We start from the raw sequence: 21,463 nt of genomic DNA on the forward strand, positions 1-21,463 counted from the left end.
CCATTGCTTATCCCAGCACTGCCAGGATAGCCAGTATACAAAATCTCATCTCTCAATTTCAAACTCATCCATCTCTTCCAGCAAGAGTGTTCATGCAGCTCCTAGGCATGATGGCGTCATGCATCTCCGTAGTCCCACACGCACGACTTCAAATGCGTCCCTTACAGGAATGTCTAGCACAACAGTGGAACCAAGCTCACGGACAACTTACCGATCTGATGTTGGTGGACAGTCGCTCACTTCGCTCACTGAAATGGTGGAACACCATCAACCTGTCCAAAGGGCGGCCGTTCTTAGAGCCTCTTCCACAAGTTGTGCTAACTACTGATGCATCTCTCACAGGGTGGGGAGCCCACCTCCTTCACCATACCACTCAGGGCAGGTGGACCAGTCAACAAAAACTGCTCCACATCAACCACCTGGAACTCTTAGCAGTGTTCCTAGCACTAAAATCCTTCCAGGTACACGTAAAGAACAAAACTGTCCTCATACGCACAGACAACATGACGACAATGTATTATATACAGAAACAGGGAGGGACACACTCTCTCCAACTGTCCCAACTGGCACAGCAAATCTGGAGATGGGCAATTCCCCAAAACATCTACCTGTTAGCAGAACATCTGCCAGGGATCCACAATCAAGTGGCCGACCTCCTAAGTCGCCACACACAGCAGATCCACGAATGGGAATTACACCCCAAGGTTCTACTCCCCTTCTTCCAAAAATGGGGACAACCAGACATAGACCTGTTCGCCACTCCCGAAAACACAAAATGCCCAACCTTCGCCGCCAGGTTTCCACACCCACAGTCGAAGGGCAATGCCCTATGGATGAACTGGTCAGGCAGATTTGCGTACGCTTTTCCGCCTCTCCCACTAGTTCCATTTGTGGTACGCAAACTGAAACAACAGTCGCTAACACTAATACTAGTGGCTCCCACTTGGGCACGTCAACCGTGGTTCACCACACTTCTGGAACTATCCTTAGTTCCACATCAAAGGCTACGCCTCTCCCCGGATCTATTAACCCAGAACCATGGAGAAATCAGACACCCAGATCTCAAACACTGAACCTAGCGATCTGGCTCCTGAGGTCTTAGAGTTCGGATACCTCAATCTCCCTCCAGACTGTATGAATATCATAAAGGAAGCCAGACGGCCTACTACTAAAGCATGTTATGCCGCAAAATGGAAACTATTTGCCATCTACTGCGCTAATAATAACATACATCCATTGGATGCTTCCACCCAAAACATCATTTGCTATCTACTACACTTGCAAAGATGCAATCTAGCGTATTCCTCTATACGTTTACACCTAGCAGCCTTGGCAGCCTACTTGCAAAATAGGCAACACCTGTCCCTTTTTAAGGTACCAGCCATCAAAGCGTTTATGGAAGGTCTCAAAAGAATTCTTCCCCCAAGATTACCACCTTCCCCAGTGTGGAATCTCAATGTGGTTCTAACAAGACTTATGGGTCCCCCATTTGAACCTATGCACAAATGTGAATTACAGTTCCTAACATGGAAGGTAGCTTTCCTTATCGCAATCACTTCCCTACAAAGAGTAAGTGAAATACAAGCCCTTACGCTAGAGGAACCTTTCTTACAACTACACCGTAACAAAGTGGTTCTTAGGACAAACCCTAAATTTCTTCCAAAAGTGATTTCCCCTTTCCACCTTAACCAATCAGTAGAGCTACCGGTCTTTTTCCCTAACCCAGACTCCGTAGCTGAAAGGGCCCTACATACCTTAGATGTCAAAAGAGCCTTGCTTTATTACATCGACAGGACAAACCCTTTTCAAAAGACAAAACAACTCTTTGTTGCTTTCGCACCACCACATAAAGGCAATCCCATCTCCAAATCCGGTATAGCCCGGTGGATAGTTAAATGCATCCAAATATGCTACCAAAAGGCTAAACGTACACTTACAGTTCCCCCTAGGGCGCACTCCACGCGTAAAATAGGGGCTTCTATGGCCTTCTTAGGTAACATTCCCTTAGAAGACATCTGCAAGGCAGCCACTTGGTCTACCACGCATACCTTCACTAAACACTACTGTGTTGACGTGCAGGCCAAACAACAGGCCTCAGTGGGCCAGGCTGTCCTAAAAACTTTATTTCAAACTGCTGCAACAGATACAGGCGACCACCGCTAAGGGGAAGCACTGCTGTATAATCTATCCTCAGTGTGTGATCTGCAGCTCATATGCCTCGAACGGAATATGCTACTTACCAGTATGCATCTGTTCTTGGCATGTAGAGCTGCAGAGTCACACACGCCCGCCCGCCTCCCCGGGACCTGTATCTGTTCCAGCATCTGTCTTACTTAGACATTTCACATGGACATCCTTTCTTTCATTCCTATACACTCCATCTTTTCCCATCATGGCGAAAAAACAATCTGACGATGGAGTGGATGCCCATGCGCACTGTTGTCCAGGGGAGGAGTCCCCAACCTCGTGACCAAAGGCTTCTTCCGAAGACGACAACAACAACCTGCAATTATCCGAGCCCAACACCAGATGGCGATCTTATCCTCAGTGTGTGACTCTGCAGCTCTACATGCCAAGAACAGATGCATACTGGTAAGTAGCATATTCCTTTCTGATCTGGCTCAGCTATGGTTCTTCTACTTTAGTTAGCTTCTTCTGGTTTGGTTCAGCTACAGTATTTGTGGTTTGGTTCAGCTACAGTATTTTTGGTTTGGTTCAGCTATGGCACTTCTGGTCTCTTTCAGTTGTGCCTTTATTTGTGTGGCATGATTGTAGGTCTCTGTGCTGCTGTCGTATGGCCTTTTCCTTGTTTCTGTCTATCTTGGTTACTGCTCTTTCCTTCTGTTTAATAACGATCTGCCTCTTGTTTTCTATTTTGTCTGCCTAAGCTGGTGCTATTTCTGTTTGGCTTTGCTGCAACTCTTCATTTCAGCCTTGCCCAGCTGTGGCTCTTTCTTTTCTGTTTGGCGTGGGTGCAGCTTTGTTTCTTTTTGGGCCAACTGCTGAATTCTGTTTAAACATTTACTCCTAACAGTGATAAATGGCAGACTCATAAGTGGCTCTTGTTCCTTTCTCTGCAGATGTGCTCGGAAATATAATGAAGATGGTGACTGCCAAGCGCTCCCGTGCCCGTATTATAGATAAGCTGTTAAGTTTGGGGCTGGTCTCTGACCGCAAGGAGCTGCACAAGAAGAGGTCGAAGAAGGGCAAATCCTCTGGCATAGTATGGCAACTTTTCATCCATTTATTCCCAGCTGTGTTTAACATGGGCAGAGTCATATTTGGCTGTTATACAGGGACATGAGCGGTTGTGATTTATGCAACTGTATGGGACACTTATGAGGGTTCCGGGGGAATTTGCTTAACTCTGGATGAATTTTACATTTCAATTGACCTGTATTTATTTGCTTTTGTATCTGAATGTCTTTCATAAAGTCTTACCTTTTTTGAGATTGTGATATAGTTTGAGAACCATTTAACTCTTGTGATCTCCACAGAGGTTTGCCTAAAGTTGTTTGACAAACTAAGTCTCCTTGTGAATTATCAAAGATCATCAACTCCTCCATCCAAGGGCCGCAACACTAGATACTGTCCAAGACAAAGACTTTCTATCCCAAGATAAGCAACAAAGGGTCTAGGAACTTCCTCTTGAACTAAAAAAAAAAAAAAACATATGTAATGAGTCTGTTCAGTTAGCTTCTGGGCATCATGTCCTCAGCGTTCAATATGATCCCTCTTACATGCCTGAAAATTAGAGCCTTACAGGAACAGCTATAAAAACCATAGATTCAAACAAAAGAATCTTTCAAGGGCCTGGTGAACTTCACACAGTTATCATGGAAGCTCTAGCCTGATGGTCCCAGACCTCCCACCAGTCAGAGGACCTCACGTTCTTAACTTAAATACCTTACTTCATAATGACTACGAATGCCACCCTGGAGAGCTGAGGCGGTCACTTACAGAACCTGCAAATTCAAGGAAAGTGGACTCTGCTCCAGAAGAGCATAATTATCAATTGCGTGGAGCTCAAAGCCATCTACCTCAGTCTCCAAGCTTTCCTGCCATTGATAGCAGGGTCTTCAGTGTTAATTCGCAGGGACAATACCACTAGCATTCAATACGTGAGCAAACAAAGCAGCACAACATCACTGGCGCTGTCCAAGAAAGATCCGCAAATCTGGAGCCTTCTACCAAGACACAGAATAACTCTTCGGGCCCAACATGTGCCTGGGAACATCGTTTAGCAGACATGCTAAGCTGAACTGCAAACTAATGGGAGTTTAATCAGTCAGTGCTAAATATAATCTTCTCATTCTGGGGCAAACCAGCTCTAGATCTCTTTGCAATAAACGAAAACTGCAAATGCCAGTTCTATGCAAGTTCCTTCCGCATTTTTGAGATGCCTGAATGGTGAATGCCTCGAGGGACGCTGGATTCAATCAAGCCGACTCAACCAGGAATCCCACCACCGGTTGTCTATCTCCAAACTGAATACGGCGCTCCGATTGTTTGAAGAATCGGATTAACGATTGTCTATCTCCACGCTGCAAGCAGAACACGGCGCCCCGACTGTTAGAAGTCCTCCTTCAAGAATGCAAGCCATGTACAGCGTCCCTCCATTCAAAGTAGCCGACTTACAAATGACAGGTTGGACATAGATGCAGTTTTCCACAACGCCGGGGGCTTTTACAAATCCTTCTACAAGTTCTAGCACCCTCAGAAAAAGCTTGTGCCTGATGGCGGTCCCAATATCTTCACTTAAGAAAACTCCAATAATAAAGTGGGCCTTTGTGCCGCAATTGGGTCACCTCCGTGTTCAACTAACAATCTTGATCGTGCCCAACCTAGTCCTGGTCCTGAGGAGAACCCTAAAAGAAATTTGGGGTTCCGAAACGCTTTGACCCTATCCAGCTAGTCACAATCTTCATTTGAGCCACAGAGTAAAACAGTGTGCAAACAGGGCAATCAGCCTGTTGTTATTATAATATATATGACTAGCTGTTGTTGACAGGTTGCAGTTTTGAAAACTGTAAACAGTCTGTGCTGCCATTTTATGTATTTAATTGAAGGACTGGTCATTCCATTTAGTCTGTAATTTTATGTGTCGTGCATTTTTGTCTTTTCATTTTTCCAAATGTCAATTGTGCTGCTGCTATTCACGTGTTGTTTACTATTGTTAGCTAATTGTAACTCTTGATTTGACATGATTTAAATGTTGAATGAGTATGCAAAAAATTGATTAATTAATGAAGGTGTAATAAAAACACCAAACCACTCTAGTAGTTGAGGTGGCTATTTGTATAAGTGATATTAATCCAAATCACACACCCAGACACCTTTTTTCTTGAATCTATTGTAGAGGCCCGGTTTGGGTGTGGTTTAGGGCCCAACCCCCCTTTTGATAATAAGTGCTATGCAAGTCGGCATCCACATGCAGGATCGTGTGGGAATGTCTTTCGACAGATGGTCCGGTATCTATGCCTTCCTTTTCCCCCTTGATACTGAACCAATCCAAACATTTATTCCGAAGGTTCCTTTGGATTTTCGCCTCAATGAACCTATAATATTTCTGACTTTCTTCCCTAATCCAACATCACCAGCTGAGAGGTGTATTCATACGCTAGGTATTTAAAATTCTACTTACATTTCACTAAACTACTCATGAGAACTGATCAACTGTTGGACTGAGATGGACACACGTAACGGTGCTCCAGTCACAATGGCAACCATCGCTTGATGAATTTCAGCTGCAGTCCAGTTCTGCCACCCAAAGGCTAGCAAGCCCCTCACAGCTAAAACCAGGGCGCACTCAACTAGGTCAGTTTCCACCTTAACTACTATATCTGATAAAGACTACTAGCCGCAGATTCCTTAACGTAGAATTATCCCCAGGCGTGAGACTGGAACCGGAAAACTTTCTTGCCCAGCATCTCTGCGCGCCGGGGGGGCTGTACCACGTGATTCCGCCACGACGTCCTCCACGGGTGTGATGTCAGTGAGGTCACATAAGCCCCACCCCGGCGCACTGACGTCAGTTTTCTTCTTTTCCGCGTGCAACGCGGACCGGGATCGTGTTCTTTTCCCGCTTTGGGCATTTTTCTTGGGTACAGTGTGCGAATGCCTTCGGGCTTCAAGACGTGCTCGTCTTGCGCGCGCCAGATGTCAGCGACGGATCCTCACCCCATCTGCATGTGGTGTTTGGGGGAGCACCACGACTCCACGGATTGTGAGGCGTGTCATCAAATGAAGCCGAAGTCCCGGCGAGAGTGCCAGATGAAGCTCCTTTCGGCACGCATGTCCAGGTCGGCAGCGTCGCCGCGTCCGTCCCCCGTCGGAGACAGCTGCATGAACCGCCGTCTCTGACATCGTCCTTCTCCCAGGACGCAAGGGCGTCGCTCACCTGTTGGTAAGTGTTGCAGTTTGTCCCCGAGGCCCGGTCCCCGGCCTGTTGGGGGCGTGGGTTCTCCGCGGGTGGTGTGGCCCCTCGCGTCGCCAGCCTATCCGCCGTTCCCGGCGCAGGGGCAACCAGAGCCCAGATGAAGGCCTATGCGGTGGCCGTGCAGGCCTCTTTGGCTCTACCTTCTCCTCCTGGGATGTCTGCGGATCCATTGCCGCGTGCGGGGACTTCTGCGGCATCGCCGGTAGCTCCGGCCTCGACTGGTTTGGATCCAGGTTCGGAGGATGTGGGGCCGTCGGGGTGCGGCCCTTCGGGGTTCCATCCTTCGGACCCGGGCGCCACTGCCTCGTCGCAAACCCCCGTGGGAGGTTGCAAGGACTCTGGGCGTGTCCTGGAGTCCCCCTCGGTCGTCTGGGAAGGCAGCGGCCTTGTCCGAGGTGACGCCGCTCAGGCTCCGGCGGCTGCTGGCCCTGGCAGCGCCACAGGGGCCGGCTAGGGGTGGGTGCGTGTCCCCGGGCCCCCCTCGTCCCTCCACGCAGGCGGCTGCCTCGTCGGAGGTCGAGTCGACACCTTTTCGGCACAGTTCCTTAGCCGCCCCGGCTCCGACCCAGCTCCGGTCTCCTGCGCCACGCGTTGTGGCGGAGGTCGTTCCAGTGTCCCCTTTGGCGCTGGTCAACGTTGACCTGATGCCGGTCGCGGACTATACAGCGTTGGGCCGGTGTTGAGTCGTCTTCGGACGCCCCCTCTTCTCCAGAGGTGTGGCGGTTGTTGGTTTCATCTTCTCCGAAGACGGGCCGCCGCGTCGTGGAGTTTTCCCCGGCGTCTTCCAAGGATGGCTCCTCGCCGTCCCCGCAGTCTTCGCCGGAAGGACCTCAGGTTCCCCATTCCTCGGTCCCCCTTCCTCCTTTCCGGACTTGGCCTTTCCTTCCTCCGGTTTGCCTGGGGGACAGCCGCCTTAGCTTGCAGCCGTCGCCCACAGAGGAACTGCTTTCCCCGCCACGGGGCCCTACGGAGGCCGGTGCTGCCTTCCCTCGGGTTGTTTCCACGGCGGCGGGGATCTTGCGCATGGGCGATCCAGCTGCCCATTTTCCCACGGATCATCTTCTGGAGGTCCTCCATCAGGGTTATGTGGGTCGGGAGCTGCTTCTTCCCTTTGAGGCTTCGCTCCACATGTCTCTTTTGGGGGCTTGGGGGCGGCCTGCCACGGGGAACCAGTGCCCCAGCCACTTCTGCACCGCCACCGTCCTGCGCCGCATGACCCTGTCTGTCTTTCCCTCCACCCCTCTACCAGGGGCCCTCCTTTACAGACTGCCTTTCCCTCCCTGCCATCGGTGTTGTCTCCCCCGTCACGGGAGGCCCGCTGGTTAGACTGTTGGGGGCGCAATATCTTCGCCTCCACCAGTGCCGCTATACAGTGGACAACCCAATGTACCCTTGAGGGCTTGGGAAAATGATATGTGCTGGTAGAGAGTGCCTTCAAGGGATTTTTTTTTTTTTAAAAAGACTGAGTTGTATAACTTGGCTATAGGATAAACATATACCTATAGGTGAAATTTATCTCAAAATATATATATCATGAAATTGTATATTATGCATCAGTCATATATATATATATATATACAAATCATTTCTATCAGATTCAAACAGTTGAATGATCAAAAAGGAGAAAACAAAAGGTGTAGGTATATGTTTATCCTATAGCCAAGTTATACAACTCAGTCTGTGTTGATCTCAGGCACCATGTGTTGGATGGCCAGGAGCTGGCAGCCTTTATTCTTCGCTCTGCTCTGGACGTTTCGGACGTGCTTGGTCATACCATGGCTTCTTCGGTGGCCCTTCGTTGGCATGCCTGGCTACGGCATAGTGTGTTCCCGGAGAACGTGAGGGAACGGTTGGTGGACCTTCCTTTTGGTGGCACTCTTTTGTCCCACGCCCCATGTGGATGCTGCCATTCAGAGGTTTCTTGCGGGGCTTCATCGTCGTCGTCCTCCTGCTCCTCCTCCTCCTCAGTGACCTGTGAGTCGGTCTGTGTTTTGGGAGGTGTTCTTCCGTGGTTTTCCTGGGGCCTTGTAGAGCGTAGCCCCGGTTGTTTGTTCTGTGTGTCCTCTGCTGCGGAATGTTTTCCTAAGAGGGTTCCCATGTTATGGGACGTCACATGCCCTATGTGGGGTACTGGTAGCTATTATATAGCCTTATGTGCTGGGGAGGGGTGGTCGTCCTTCGGGCTTCTGCTCTACGTGGCGCCACGGTTTTGTCGCAAGTGCACTCTTCTTACTGGCCTTCTCCTGGGCTGCTGTCGCTGGCCTAGTCCGGCCTGCTGCCTGCGGCGCTCAGTTGTAGCGGTTTGGCGCTTCTGTGTGTCTTCTGCTGGTTCCACTTAGTTTGTGGGTCAGTGTGTGCCGGCCCCTCCCTTTGGGCATGTCCTGGCCCTTCCTGGCTAACTAGGTGTATTATGTTCTATGACTCTTTTGTTTCAGGTGCAATCATACCCCGGGGATACAGAGGATATACATTTGGAATATGAGGTTGTATTGATTTCAATCCTCTACGAACATATCCTGATAATTTGTTGTGACGTTATATACTTTTTGCACTTTTTTGCACAATACATATGCAGTTGCAAATTAATAAGTAGGTCCTGATGAAAGCTAGGGACTAATGGTCCCCTAAGCTGAAACATGTTGACCATATAAGTAGGCAGTGATGTATGAAACTGCCTCCATGCACTGTTTTTAATCTAGGATTATAACAGATACCTCACAGACATTTTTCTGCTATAAATCCTTTTTAGATTAACTTACACTTTTTGCACTGCACTCTTCTCTTCTTCCCACTTTACACTATTAGATAGGACTTACTAGAGTCAGTCTACATCGGATAGGTTTTCCAGGTCTCGTCTTCAGACCCCCTTCATGATATATTCCACAGATTGACCCCTCTATGATCAAGAGGGCATGTGGATGGAAGGATGGAAACCCAGATGATAAGTTTGATCAAGGTTCTGTGTTTGATGGGATTCCAACCACTCAGAAGGGTCTTTTCTTACTTTGTAATCCTCTTATAACAGTGAGTAGTTCCTAATCTCCATATTTAGACTTTATTCAGACTGGTAGGAGTTGAATAGACCTCCAGGTTTTTTGGTTAGTATAATTGTTGAGCTTAGGGACTGAACCCATATTAGGTCTTTAATTCCCTTAGACCCTTCACTTCTGTGATAGTTATTATCCTTCCTGGCCTCTGCCTTCGGCTGACATCTAGCTTGTCCTGGGTTCACAGTTCCGTGGTGTTGTCTGCTGCTGGCTGTGCATCCTGTGCAGGCCTGTTTGTTCTCATACACCACTGTGCTTTTCTTATTCCGTCTGTGCTTTTGGCGGTCGAGCCTTCCCTGCCTTGGGCGCTGCTTGTGGCTGCGGTGTGTTCAGCTATTCTGTCACCATGTGTGTATTTCTTATGGTGGGCCATTCCTCCGGTTCTACCTCTTCTTCCTAGGGTTATGAGGTGGTCCTTGTGTTCCTTGAGGCTTTTCAGGCGCTGTATGCCCCTGCGGGGTGTTGTGCTGTTCTCCTTTGGTTGGGCTTCAGATATCCTGGCCCTTCCCTTCTTGTCCCTGTGCCATGTCCCCTGCTGTGGCCCTGCGTCTCTCTTGGTGGGGAAGCTCTCTCGCAGCCCCTCCTCCCTTCTGGGAATGGCTAGGGTATCTATTCTACGTTAAGGAATCTGCGGCTAGTAGTCTCTATCAGATGTACGAGTTACTTACCTTCGGTAACGATGTATCTGGTAGAGATTATTCTAGCCGCAGATTCCTTCACGACCCGCCATTCCTCCCAGTTCTGCGAGGACCCTCTGCTGGGTTTCTGCAGTCGCCTCCCTCTGGGTGGCTTGTCTTCTGTGGATGTCCTCTTCGTTTTCTTTCGGTCAGTCGTCCCTCCAGCTGGTTTTCTCTAGCATGAGGGCCTACTTTTGCTCTTTCCCTCTGTTGTTAGAGTTTATGATCCCCCCCCAGTCTTCTTCGTTGGGGGTTCTGTTACGTGTCCTTTGTCCTCCTGCTCCTTTCAGGGGTTGTGGCCCTCCTTGGCACTGTAGTCTGCAGATGGTTTACCTATCCTCTGGCCTCCTACTCCTTTCAGGAGTTATGGCCATCATTGGCAGTGTAGTTGGGGGTGGATTGCTGTTGCTCCTTTGTTCCCGGCTTCTGGCCCTTCCACTTGTGGTTGGGGTTGCCGACCCTCTATTTTTCTGTCACGGCGCGTTCACATGCTTGTGCCTCCAGAGTGGCTCTCGCCTTGGCTTGCAAGGTGGTTCCACAGAGTGGTGCTTTCTTGCTATGGCTTCGCTGCTCTGGCCTTCTGGTGATTTACGGCCGCCTGGTACTTTTGCCTTGGCTTGCACAGTTGTTCCTCAGAGTGGTGCTCTGCTCTTCTCCTGCTCTGGCCTACTGTTGTCACCTTCTGGTGCCTTGGTGTCACCTGGTGCTGTTTCTCGCCTTTTGTTTCTCTATTTTGTTTCTCTGTCTTTTTTCGCACACTGTTCCCGTGCTCTCCTCAGTTTCGTTGTGATGGCTCCGCATTGTCGCGCGGAAAAGTTCTCCTAAGCAAACTGATGTCAGCGTGCCGGGGTGGGGCTTATATGACCTCGCTGATGTCACACCTACGGAGGACGTCGGGCGGAGGTGCGTGGTACAGCCCCCCGGGCGCAGAGATGCTGGGCAAGAAAGTTTTCCGGGTCCAGTCTCACGCCTGGGGATAATTCTACGTTAAGGAATCTGTGGCTAGAATCATCTCTACCAGATACATCGTTACCGAAGGTAAGGAACTCTTTTGCGGGGGTGCCTCTGGAGAAGATATGTCGGGCTGTGACTTGGAAGTGTGTGTATATATTCAAGCAGCATTATTACCTGGAATTAGCACAGCTTAGTGATGCCATGATTGGACAGATTTTACTACACCACTTATTTTAATAAAGGGACCTATTTGGTTTCATGTGTGCGCTGATGCATTATATATATATATAATTGCATATGAATGTTGTCAATATATTTTCTACCCACCGTCTGCTATTTGCGCTAATACTATAAGATATACTAATACAGTAACTGCCTGCTATTCTAATTCAAGCATGTGGATCTATGAAAGATACCAATACTGAAGAACTGCAGGTACGTTAAGTAACTTATTTTCATATACGCTAAAAGACAATTGTGGTTCTTTTCACTGTTTCAATTCAGTTGCATATAGTGATGCTCCTACAAAACATCTTTGGACATTTCACTCACCTGTCTTATCCTGAGACATCAATTGGACAGTACTCGTACCTCTGGCTGCAGCAAAGTAATCATAGTAGGGCACATTTGAGGGGATGAAGAATCTGACCAGTTCAGTGAGTGAGTGGAGTTTGCAGGTAGTTATACAATTTGAACATCTCACATTGTGTCTTTCTTCTCAGGTCGCCTTGGCTGCCTGTATTGCCTTGTTTTTGTTAGCCTTTCCCCAACCTTTTGTACTTATTTCCTCTGATACTATAAGGTGCGGGGCTAAGCGTGGAGAAGTGTGGCTCAATGATTAGAGCGGCAGACCCTGATGCAGAGGTCTAGCCCGGGACCAGGGTTCAATTCCCCACCTCGGCGGGTCTTGGTCTCAAAAATTCCACGGACCTGATAATTCTCGCCTCGGTGCCTATTCCAATCATGGAGTCCCACTCTGCAACTCTGGGCAATAGCTTGCTTAATCTCCACAACGGCCCCCACAACGCTAAGGATGCCTGGCCTCCACCTTGGGGGTGCCCAGGAGTGGACGCCTCACAGGGAAAGCCAGGATGGGTTCCACAGCGGTATTCGTACAAGCGCCTTGAGACCGAGTAGTGCGCTATACAAGTATCAAATTTACATTTACATTTACATTTAAGCGACTGAGGGACTGTGTGTGCAAGTATAAATGTGGTTCCTGTGGTGATTCATAATCTGATAGTTTGTCTGCCAGACTGGTAGGAGTGTGACCTAATGCTCTCTCACCTCGGGTGGTACCACCTTTGTTTCTCTAGTGCTTCTTTATCCTTAACTTATTTCACTGTTTTAACATCTGTCTAAATATGTTAAACAAATTATGCCTTCCTTTTTCAACTACTGAACCAGTACATACAATCGGATCATTTCCACATGATCACTCTCCAACAGGTCCTTCCATTACTTCAACAAGGAGACTTCCTTGCCACATTAGACCTCAAGGACGCATATTTTCACATCCCTATGCATCCCGCTCACAGGAAGTATCTACGATTCGTGGTAGACGGTCAACACTATCAGTTTACAGTTCTCCCATTCGGAGTAACAACTGCACCAAGGGTGTTCACAAAGTGCTTGGCAGTTGTGGCAGCATATCTCAGGAGACAACAAATCCACGTCTTCCCCTATCTGGACGACTGGCTCATAAAAGCCAATACTCTAGACAAATGCGTTCACCACACCCACCGCACTATTCAAACCCTGCACAACTTGGGATTTACCATCAACTATCCCAAATCTCAACTACAACCCTCCCAAGTACAACAATACCTGGGAGCCACCATAGACACAGCCAAAGCCGTAGCTTATCCCAGCATAGCCAGGATAGCCAACATACAAAGTCTGATCGAAACATTTCAAACACAACACTCTCTCCCCGCAAGAGTGTTCATGCAACTCTTAGGCATGATGGCGTCATGTATCTCCATAGTACCCTACGCACGCCTTCAAATGCCTCCCTTACAGGAATGTCTAGCACAACAGTGGAATCAGGCCCACGGACAACTTACCGATCTGGTGTTGGTGGACAGCCGCTCACTTCGCTCACTGAAATGGTGGAACACCATCAACCTGTCCAAAGGGCGGCCGTTCTTGGAGCCCCTTCCACAAGTTGTGCTGACCACCGACGCATCTCTCACAGGGTGGGGAGCCCACCTCCTTCAACACACCACTCAGGGACGGTGGACCACTCAACAAAAACAGTTCCACATCAATCACCTAGAACTTCTAGCGGTGTTCCTAGCACTGAAATCCTTCCAAGTGCATCTCCAAAACAAAACTGTCCTCATCCGCACGGACAACATGACCACAATGCATTACATACAGAAACAAGGAGGGACACATTCTCTACAACTGTCCCAACTGGCGCAACAAATTTGGAGATGGGCAATTCCCCGGAACATCTACCTGCTAGCAGAACACCTCCCAGGGGTTCAGAACCAGGTGGCCGACCTCTTAAGTCGCCACACACAGCAGTTACATGAATGGGAACTACACCCCAAAGTCTTACTCCCATTCTTCCAAAAGTGGGGACAACCAGACATAGACCTGTTCGCCACACCAGAAAACGCAAAATGCCCAACCTTCGCCGCCAGGTACCCACACCCGCGATCAAAGGGCAATGCAATATGGATGAACTGGTCAGGCAGATTTGTGTACGCTTTTCCGCCTCTCCCTCTCATTCCATTTGTGGTACACAAACTGAAGCAACAGTCGCTGACACTCATCCTAGTGGCTCCCACTTGGGCACGCCAACCTTGGTTCACCACACTTCTGGAACTATCGCTAGTTCCACATCAAAAACTGCATCTCTCCCCGGATCTCTTAACCCAGAACCATGGAGAAATCAGGCACCCAGATCCTCAAACACTGAACTTGGCAATGTAGCTCCTGAAGTCTTAGAGTTCGGGTACCTCAACCTTCCTCCAGACTGTATGAATATCATTAAAGAAGCCAGGAGACGTACTACTAGGGCATGCTATGCTGCAAAATGGAAACGATTTGCCATTTACTGCGCTAACAATGACATACAACCACTGGATGCTTCCATCCAGAACATCGTTTGCTATTTATTGCACTTGCAAAGATGCAATTTAGCGTATTCCTCTATACGTCTACATCTAGCGGCATTAGCAGCCTATTTGCAAAATAGACAACACCTGTCCCTCTTTAAGGTACCAGCTATTAAAGCATTTATGGAGGGTCTTAAAAGAATCATTCCTCCAAGGTTACCACCTTCCCCGGTGTGGAACCTTAATATTGTTCTAAAGGCTCATGGGTCCACCATTTGAACCAATGCACAAATGCGAACTGCAGTTCCTAACATGGAAAGTGGCTTTCCTCATCGCAATCACATCCCTGCAAAGAGTTAGTGAAATACAAGCCTTAACTCTCGAACAACCCTTCCTACAACTACATCGGAACAAAGTGGTTCTTAGGACGAATCCAAAATTCCTCCCTAAAGTCATTTCCCCTTTCCATCTAAACCAGTCTGTGGAACTGCCAGTCTTCTTCCCTAATCCAGACTCAGTAGCCGAGAGGGCACTTCATACCTTAGATGTTAAAAGAGCCTTGCTCTATTACATCGACAGAACAAAACCCTTTCGGAAAACCAAGCAACTGTTTGTTGCTTTCGCTCCACCACACAAAGGCAACCCCATTTCCAAATCGGGTATCGCCAGATGGATAGTCAAATGTATCAAAATATGTTACCAAAAAGCTAAACGTACTCTTACCGTTCCCCCTAGGGCGCACTCCACGCGTAAAATAGGGGCCTCTATGGCATTCTTAGGGAACATCCCCTTAGAAGACATTTGCAAAGCAGCCACATGGTCTACTACACGTTCGAGGCATGTGGACTGCTGAATTCATATCTGTGCATAGATCGCCGCCTAGTGTTTGCACGTTGTTGTCCTGGAAGAGTCTTCGAAGTATCACAAGATAGGTGACTCCTCCCCTGGACCACAGTGCGCATGGGCATCCTCTCCATCCTTAGATAGTTTTTTTCCGCCATTGGGTTCGGATGTGCTTATCTTAGCTCAAGTTAGGAAAATTCAGTTTAAGGCCAAAAGGCCTTTAGTTTTCGTCGGTACTGTTCCCGTTCGGTATCGACTACTTTCTTTACTAGTTTAGACCCTTCTTCCAGCCTTTCAGATCCGTTTGGTCCGAACATCGAACTTACATCGAACTTACATCGACGATGGAATCGAGGACTCCATTCAAACGGTGTCCTTTATGCCACGCAAAATACCCTCACATCGACGTCCACCCGGTATGCAACAAATGTCTCTCACCGGATCACGATGAGTCGAAATGTATGGCCTGTGCCCGATTCCGATCGAAGAAGACTCTCCGGAATCGACGGGCGGCGAGATTAGAAGCGCAGCAATCGGCGCCTGCCCCGGCCAACATCTTCAGCACCGAGGACGCAGAGAGCATGGAAGAAGTAAACTCCAGCCCCGCTTCCGAACACGATTCCCGATCGGAAGACGACGAAGTGCTTTTTCAAAGGGAAGAAGTCCTCGACGAGGTAGGAGACTACGATGAGGCCTTTGGGGCCGAAGAAGATAGCTCTAGCGAGGAGCCAGGCCCACCCGTCGATACGGAGGCCGTCAAAGTGCGTCATTCTAAGTCTCAGGTCGAGGGATCGCCTCCGGGCCTTACCCGAGATCAATCTCAAAGTTCTTCGGCCCCGCCTTCGGGCCCGGCCTCGAACATCCCGCACGAGCCATTATTAACGAAGACGACTGGATTCCCTTCAACGAAACCGAAACCAATCGTCGCACCAGTTCCACCGAAACCAAAAGTGAAACTGGCTGTAATCGGCTCGAAGGCCTCGAAGCCCTCCACTCCTTCGACGCCAGCAAAGGCCGTCGGCCCCGAACGCAGTAAAAGGGATTTCGGCGCCGAACTCACTGCAGCGGATATCGGTACCGACCCGAAGAAAAAGGCCTTCGGTCCCCCCAAAGCGCCTCGGCCTCTGGCTCCGAAGCCGTCGGCCCCGACCACCAAAGTCAAAATGGCCGCTCCATCTGCGTCCACGTCGAAGACAGCGGCACACGCCAAGTCGTCGACTCCAACGACCGTCGATACCTGTCTTCGGATCGATGACCCCATGGCTACAAAGCAGTCGACGCCTACCTCCACGGTGCCGACCGGCTCCAAAGAGCCTTCTGCGTTCTCAGTGCAACAAGTCGCGGCCTCGTTGCAACGCATCAGGGAACGGGCAGCCCTCTGAACCACATAGGGCCCTGACACGCACAAGGCTCCAAAAGCACCCTCGGCGCCAACCAACATCACTTTTGGCTTGCCGCCGTCCACGGCGCCGAAGATGTTCGAGATCCGAACACGTGTCCACCAGACACAGTCCCCGTCTACGGGACACACAGACTGAGCCTTCACAGCCACAATTCATCGACGCCGACACTGGTAAACTGATGCTCCGCAAGCGGAAGATCACACCAGAGAGGGGATTGGACTCCTACAGAATACCTCTCAAGCACAAATTGCCAGCGGGGTCGGAACCAGTTCTGTATGAACGCTTACAAACCTCCTATCAGGATCCCCAGTCCTTTTCTCCTACACCTTCGGAGACGGACGCAGAAGAGGACTACATGGGAGATGATACCACCTACCCCGGGGATGTCGATCCTGATGAGCATCTGCAGGACCCAGATCAGGCATGGGATGACCCTACAGACCAGGGTACCGCGCCAGATACCCAGGACACGCAGCTTTACAGCGCCAAGACATCTCCCACAGAGGACACTGCTGCCTTCAATGCCCTCATAGAACGTGCTGCCGCCAATCATGGAGTACAACTCCACTCTGACACTGTTGAGGAAGACTTCTTAGTGGACACTTTCGCCTCCTCCGAGAGAACTGTCAAAACTTTGCCCATGCTGAAAGGTGTTCTCAAACCTGCAAAGGACATTTTCAAAGAAACAACCAGGGCACGGGTGCTAAACCCCAGGATTGAAAAAAAATACAAGCCTGCACCCGGAGACCCTAAGTACATTAGAGGTCAGTTACCTCTGGACTCCATGGTGGTTGCTAACGCTCGCAAACGAGCCCATTCGCAGACAACAGGTGATGCTCCTCCCCCAGACAAGGAGTCCAAAGTGCTGGAGACATCGGGCAAAAGAATTGCAGCCCAAGCAGCAAACATCTGGCGCATTGCCAACACACAGGCACTCCTGGCCCGTTATGATCGTTCACACTACGACACGCTAGAATCACTACTCCAGCATTTGCCAGATGAATACAAAGAGGCAGCGGAGCTCCTAATCAGAGAGGGACAACTCCTTACCAATGCATCCATCAAGTGCGCCCTGGATGCTGCCGACACAGCAGCAAGGGCAATCAACACCAGCGTCATGTTAAGACGACATGCATGGTTGAGAATCTCAGGATTGAAGCCGGAGATTCAAAACAACATCCTAAATCAGCCAGTCAACCCCGACTACTTATTCGGCCCTGGAGTTGACACTACCCTCGAAAAAATTAAAAAAGACACTGACACTGCGAAATCAATGGGGGCTCTGCAGACGCAGCAATTTCGTAGTGGCTCCTTTCGTCGCCCCGGGAATAGAGGAGCAGCTAGAGGCCAGGGGTCACAGCAGCAATACACTAAAGGAGGCACACAGAGTACCTACGATAAAACCAACAGAGGTGGATATCGTGGCTCCAGCACCAAGGGCAGAGGACGTGGTTACGGCAACACCAGGTCCTCCCCCAAAAACAAACAGTGACGCCCTCTCCCTTCCCCCCGACCACATAACACCTGTCGGGGGGAGACTCCAGCGGTTCCTGTCCACGTGGAAAACCATCACCACAGACAGGTGGGTCAGGGACATTATCCAACTTATTTGAAGAAAGCCGTTGCACACCTGTTGATTCCTCAATGTACTCTTTTTGTTTGCCTTTTGTTTTGCATAATTATTCCTTGATATGCGTGCGTCTGGGATCGTGCCTTGCCTTATTTCACGTGCAATGAACAACAACATGCAGCATAACGATGCTGTATACCCATTCGCACAGCTTCGGAAAATTGCGTCACACACTTTTAAACTTGTTCATGAATTTTATTCAAGAATATACAAATGTAATCCAGCTTGTCTAAATTCATACACGATAAAGCTGTTCCAAATATCCCAATGCTTCACGTAAAATAGTTGTGCCAATCCAGGCCTCTTACTACTTCATGTCAGGACATTTGTTTCATAAAATACAGCAACATCATATTCCCAGTGCATTTCGGGCATCCTTTCTTGCCCTTCATCAGGGGAAGCTGTTTAAAAACAATAAAACCTGTGTTACTCCTCCACATCTCTACTCCATGATCTCATTTAAAACTTCCTCACTGTGATCCCAAATGAAAAATAAAAAATAAAATTCCCTTTCAAGCTGCTAACGTCATCACCCACCCTCAGAACCCTTCTAACTGTATCCAGTGTTTGTTACAACGCGGTAACCTCCCCTACTCCATCCTCGCTGTTAAACCTGCCAATATTGTACCACGTCATAAGCTAAACACACGAACCAACCCTGTGCATTCAATAAAACCTCAAGCTTCACTGAACTCTATTCCCAACTACAAAACGAAAATTAAATATCTAATGTCTGTTCCTGTGCCCTTACATACAAAGACATCACGGATTCCTGAATTCCAATTTACCTGTAGAAGACGTTTGCTCACATCTGCTCTATGTTCCTTCTCTTACCAAATGCTCAACCAGCCCTGCAGTTGCTCTGTGCGCTATTTAAGCTGTTCCTTTCGCGCCATTTCAACCCGTGACCGGCATAGCCTCGCCCTCATATTCCTTAATTGGAGACCATCGGTCCGTTAACCCTTGTTCCCCCAACCCGTTCCTCCCTCCCACTCTCTGCTCCTACAACTCCCATAATCCTTCACCCTGAAACAAATTTGTACTAAAAAAGTGCAACCCAACAAAAACCGTTTAGTTATAACATGTAAATCCCCTCACTTTAAACATGAAAACATCATCTGACTCTAAAACATCAAAACTTAAATTAAACAATGTGGCTCAGGGACATTATCCAGCACGGTTACTGTCTCGAATTAACCTCCACTCCACCCAACATACCGCCAAAGCACCGTCCTATGTCCGTAGAGCACTTAGCATTATTGCAGCAGGAAGTGCTAAGTATGCTGCAAAAAGGTGCACTAGACTAGAGGTCGTGCCCGTCAACCAGCAGGGGACAGGAGTGTACTCTCTGTACTTCTTAATCCCAAAAAAGGACGGGTCACTCAGACCTATACTAGACCTGAGACCCCTCAACCACTACATTCTCTCAGAGCATTTCCATATGCTCACCCTACAGCAGGTTCTCCCGCTGCTCAGTCAGGGAGACTTCCTAGCCACACTAGACCTCAAAGATGCGTACTTCCACATACCCATACACCCATCACACAGGAAATATCTCAGGTTCACTATTCAGGCACAGCACTATCAATTCAAAGTTCTCCCCTTCGGAGTGACAACAGCACCCAGGGTTTTCACCAAGTGCCTAGCTACGGTGGCTGCACATCTACGGAGACAACACCTTCACGTCTACCCTTACCTGGACGACTGGCTTGTTCAGGCAAAGTCAGCCCAGCAATGTGCCAGCCACATGTCCCTCACCATTCACCTTCTTCACAGTCTGGGATTCTCACTAAATTACCCAAAATCACATCTCCAACCCGCACACGTACGACGGTACCTGGGCGCGACCATAAACACTCTGGCAGCCACAGCTCAGCCAAATTTAGTGAGGATCAACAGCATGCAACTGCTGATCTCAAAGTTCAAACCTCAACACTCCCTTTCTGCGCGAGTGTTCATGCAGTTGATAGTCATGATAGCCTCCTGCATTTTCATAGTCCCGCACGCGAGACTACATATGCGCCCGCTTCAGGAGTGCTTGGCACGTCAATGGAATCAGGCTCACGGGCAATTAAAAGACCTAGTGTTGGTGAGCGGTCGGGCATACAACTCTCTGCATTGGTGGAATCCACAAAACCTTTGCAAAGGCAGACCGTTCCAAGAGCCTGTTCCACAAATAATACTGACAGCGGACGCCTCTCTCCAGGGATGGGGAGCTCATGTACTCAATTATACAGTGCAGGGACTATGGACGACACAGCAAAAGAAGATGCACATCAACGTTCTGGAACTGATGGCAATCTTCCTAGCCATGAAGGCATTCAAAGTACACTTGTGCAACAAAGTCGTGTTGATCCGGACGGACAACATGACCGCCATGTACTACATACAGAAGCAGGGAGGAACACACTCTCCACAGTTGTCTCATCTGGCTCAGAGCATGTGGAAGTGGGCCATTCAGAGGAACATATTCCTCATGGCGGAACACCTCCCCGGCAAGGACAACCAGATGGCGGATCTGCTCAGCAGACACAGCCACCAGATGCACGAGTGGGAGCTACATCCGTCAGTACTCCAACCGTACTTCCAACAATGGGGTCATCCAGAGATAGACCTATTCGCCACAAACGAAAACGCAAAATGCCAAAGCTTTGCCGCCAGGTTCCCACATCCACAGTCACAGGGCAATGCGATATGGATGAACTGGTCCGGCAGATTTGCGTACGCTTTTCCCCCAGCACCATTAATACCGCTAGTGGCACGCAAACTGCGACAACACTCACTGACACTCATCCTAGTTGCTCCCACATGGGCACGCCAACCATGGTACACCACCTTTCTAGAACTTTCCGTGGTGCCGCATCAAAGGCTGCGGATCACACCCGCACTTTTAACGCAGAACCATGGCGAGATTCAGCACCCAGATCCGCAACAGCAGAACCTGGCAATCTGGCTCCTGAAGTCTTAGAGTTTGGCTACCTAAACCTGCCACCTGACTGTATGGAGATCATCAAGGAGGCCAGGAGACCCACTACCAGAGCTTGCTATGCGGCTAAATGGAAGAGGTTTGTCATTTACTGCAACAACAATGACATTAACCCGCTAGACGCCTCCATTCAAAACATAATCTGTTACCTCTTACACCTATACCGATGCAATCTGGCATACACCTCAATACGTATCCATTTAACCGCAATAGCAGCCTATCTCCAAAACAGGCAGCACCTCTCTTTATTCAGAGTGCCTGCCATCAAAGCCTTCTTGGAGGGACTTAAACGAGTAATTCCCCCAAGACACCCACCAGCACCGGTGTGGAACCTCAACTTGGTCCTCACCAGACTGATGGGTCCACCCTTCGAACCTCTCCACTCATGTGAGATTCAATTCCTCACCTGGAAAGTA

The 21,463-nt window shown here is 49.1% G+C and overlaps 1 protein-coding gene across 3 annotated transcripts in view; it reads left to right on the forward strand.

The window, feature by feature from the left end:
* The window catches only part of TIMELESS (timeless circadian regulator), a 318,102-nt gene that overhangs the window by 240,430 nt on the left and 56,209 nt on the right, over positions 1-21,463 (forward strand). For all 3 annotated transcript variants that reach the window (XM_085600891.1, XM_085600892.1, XM_085600893.1), the window contains exon 22: positions 3,081-3,223. In XM_085600891.1, the coding sequence (XP_085457017.1) occupies positions 3,081-3,223 (143 nt within the window). The remainder of the gene's footprint in view (positions 1-3,080; positions 3,224-21,463) is intronic.

The sequence above is a fragment of the Triturus cristatus genome, chromosome 4_2 (genome assembly GCF_964204655.1).
Source record: "Triturus cristatus chromosome 4_2, aTriCri1.1, whole genome shotgun sequence".
NCBI lineage: Eukaryota > Metazoa > Chordata > Amphibia > Caudata > Salamandridae > Triturus > Triturus cristatus.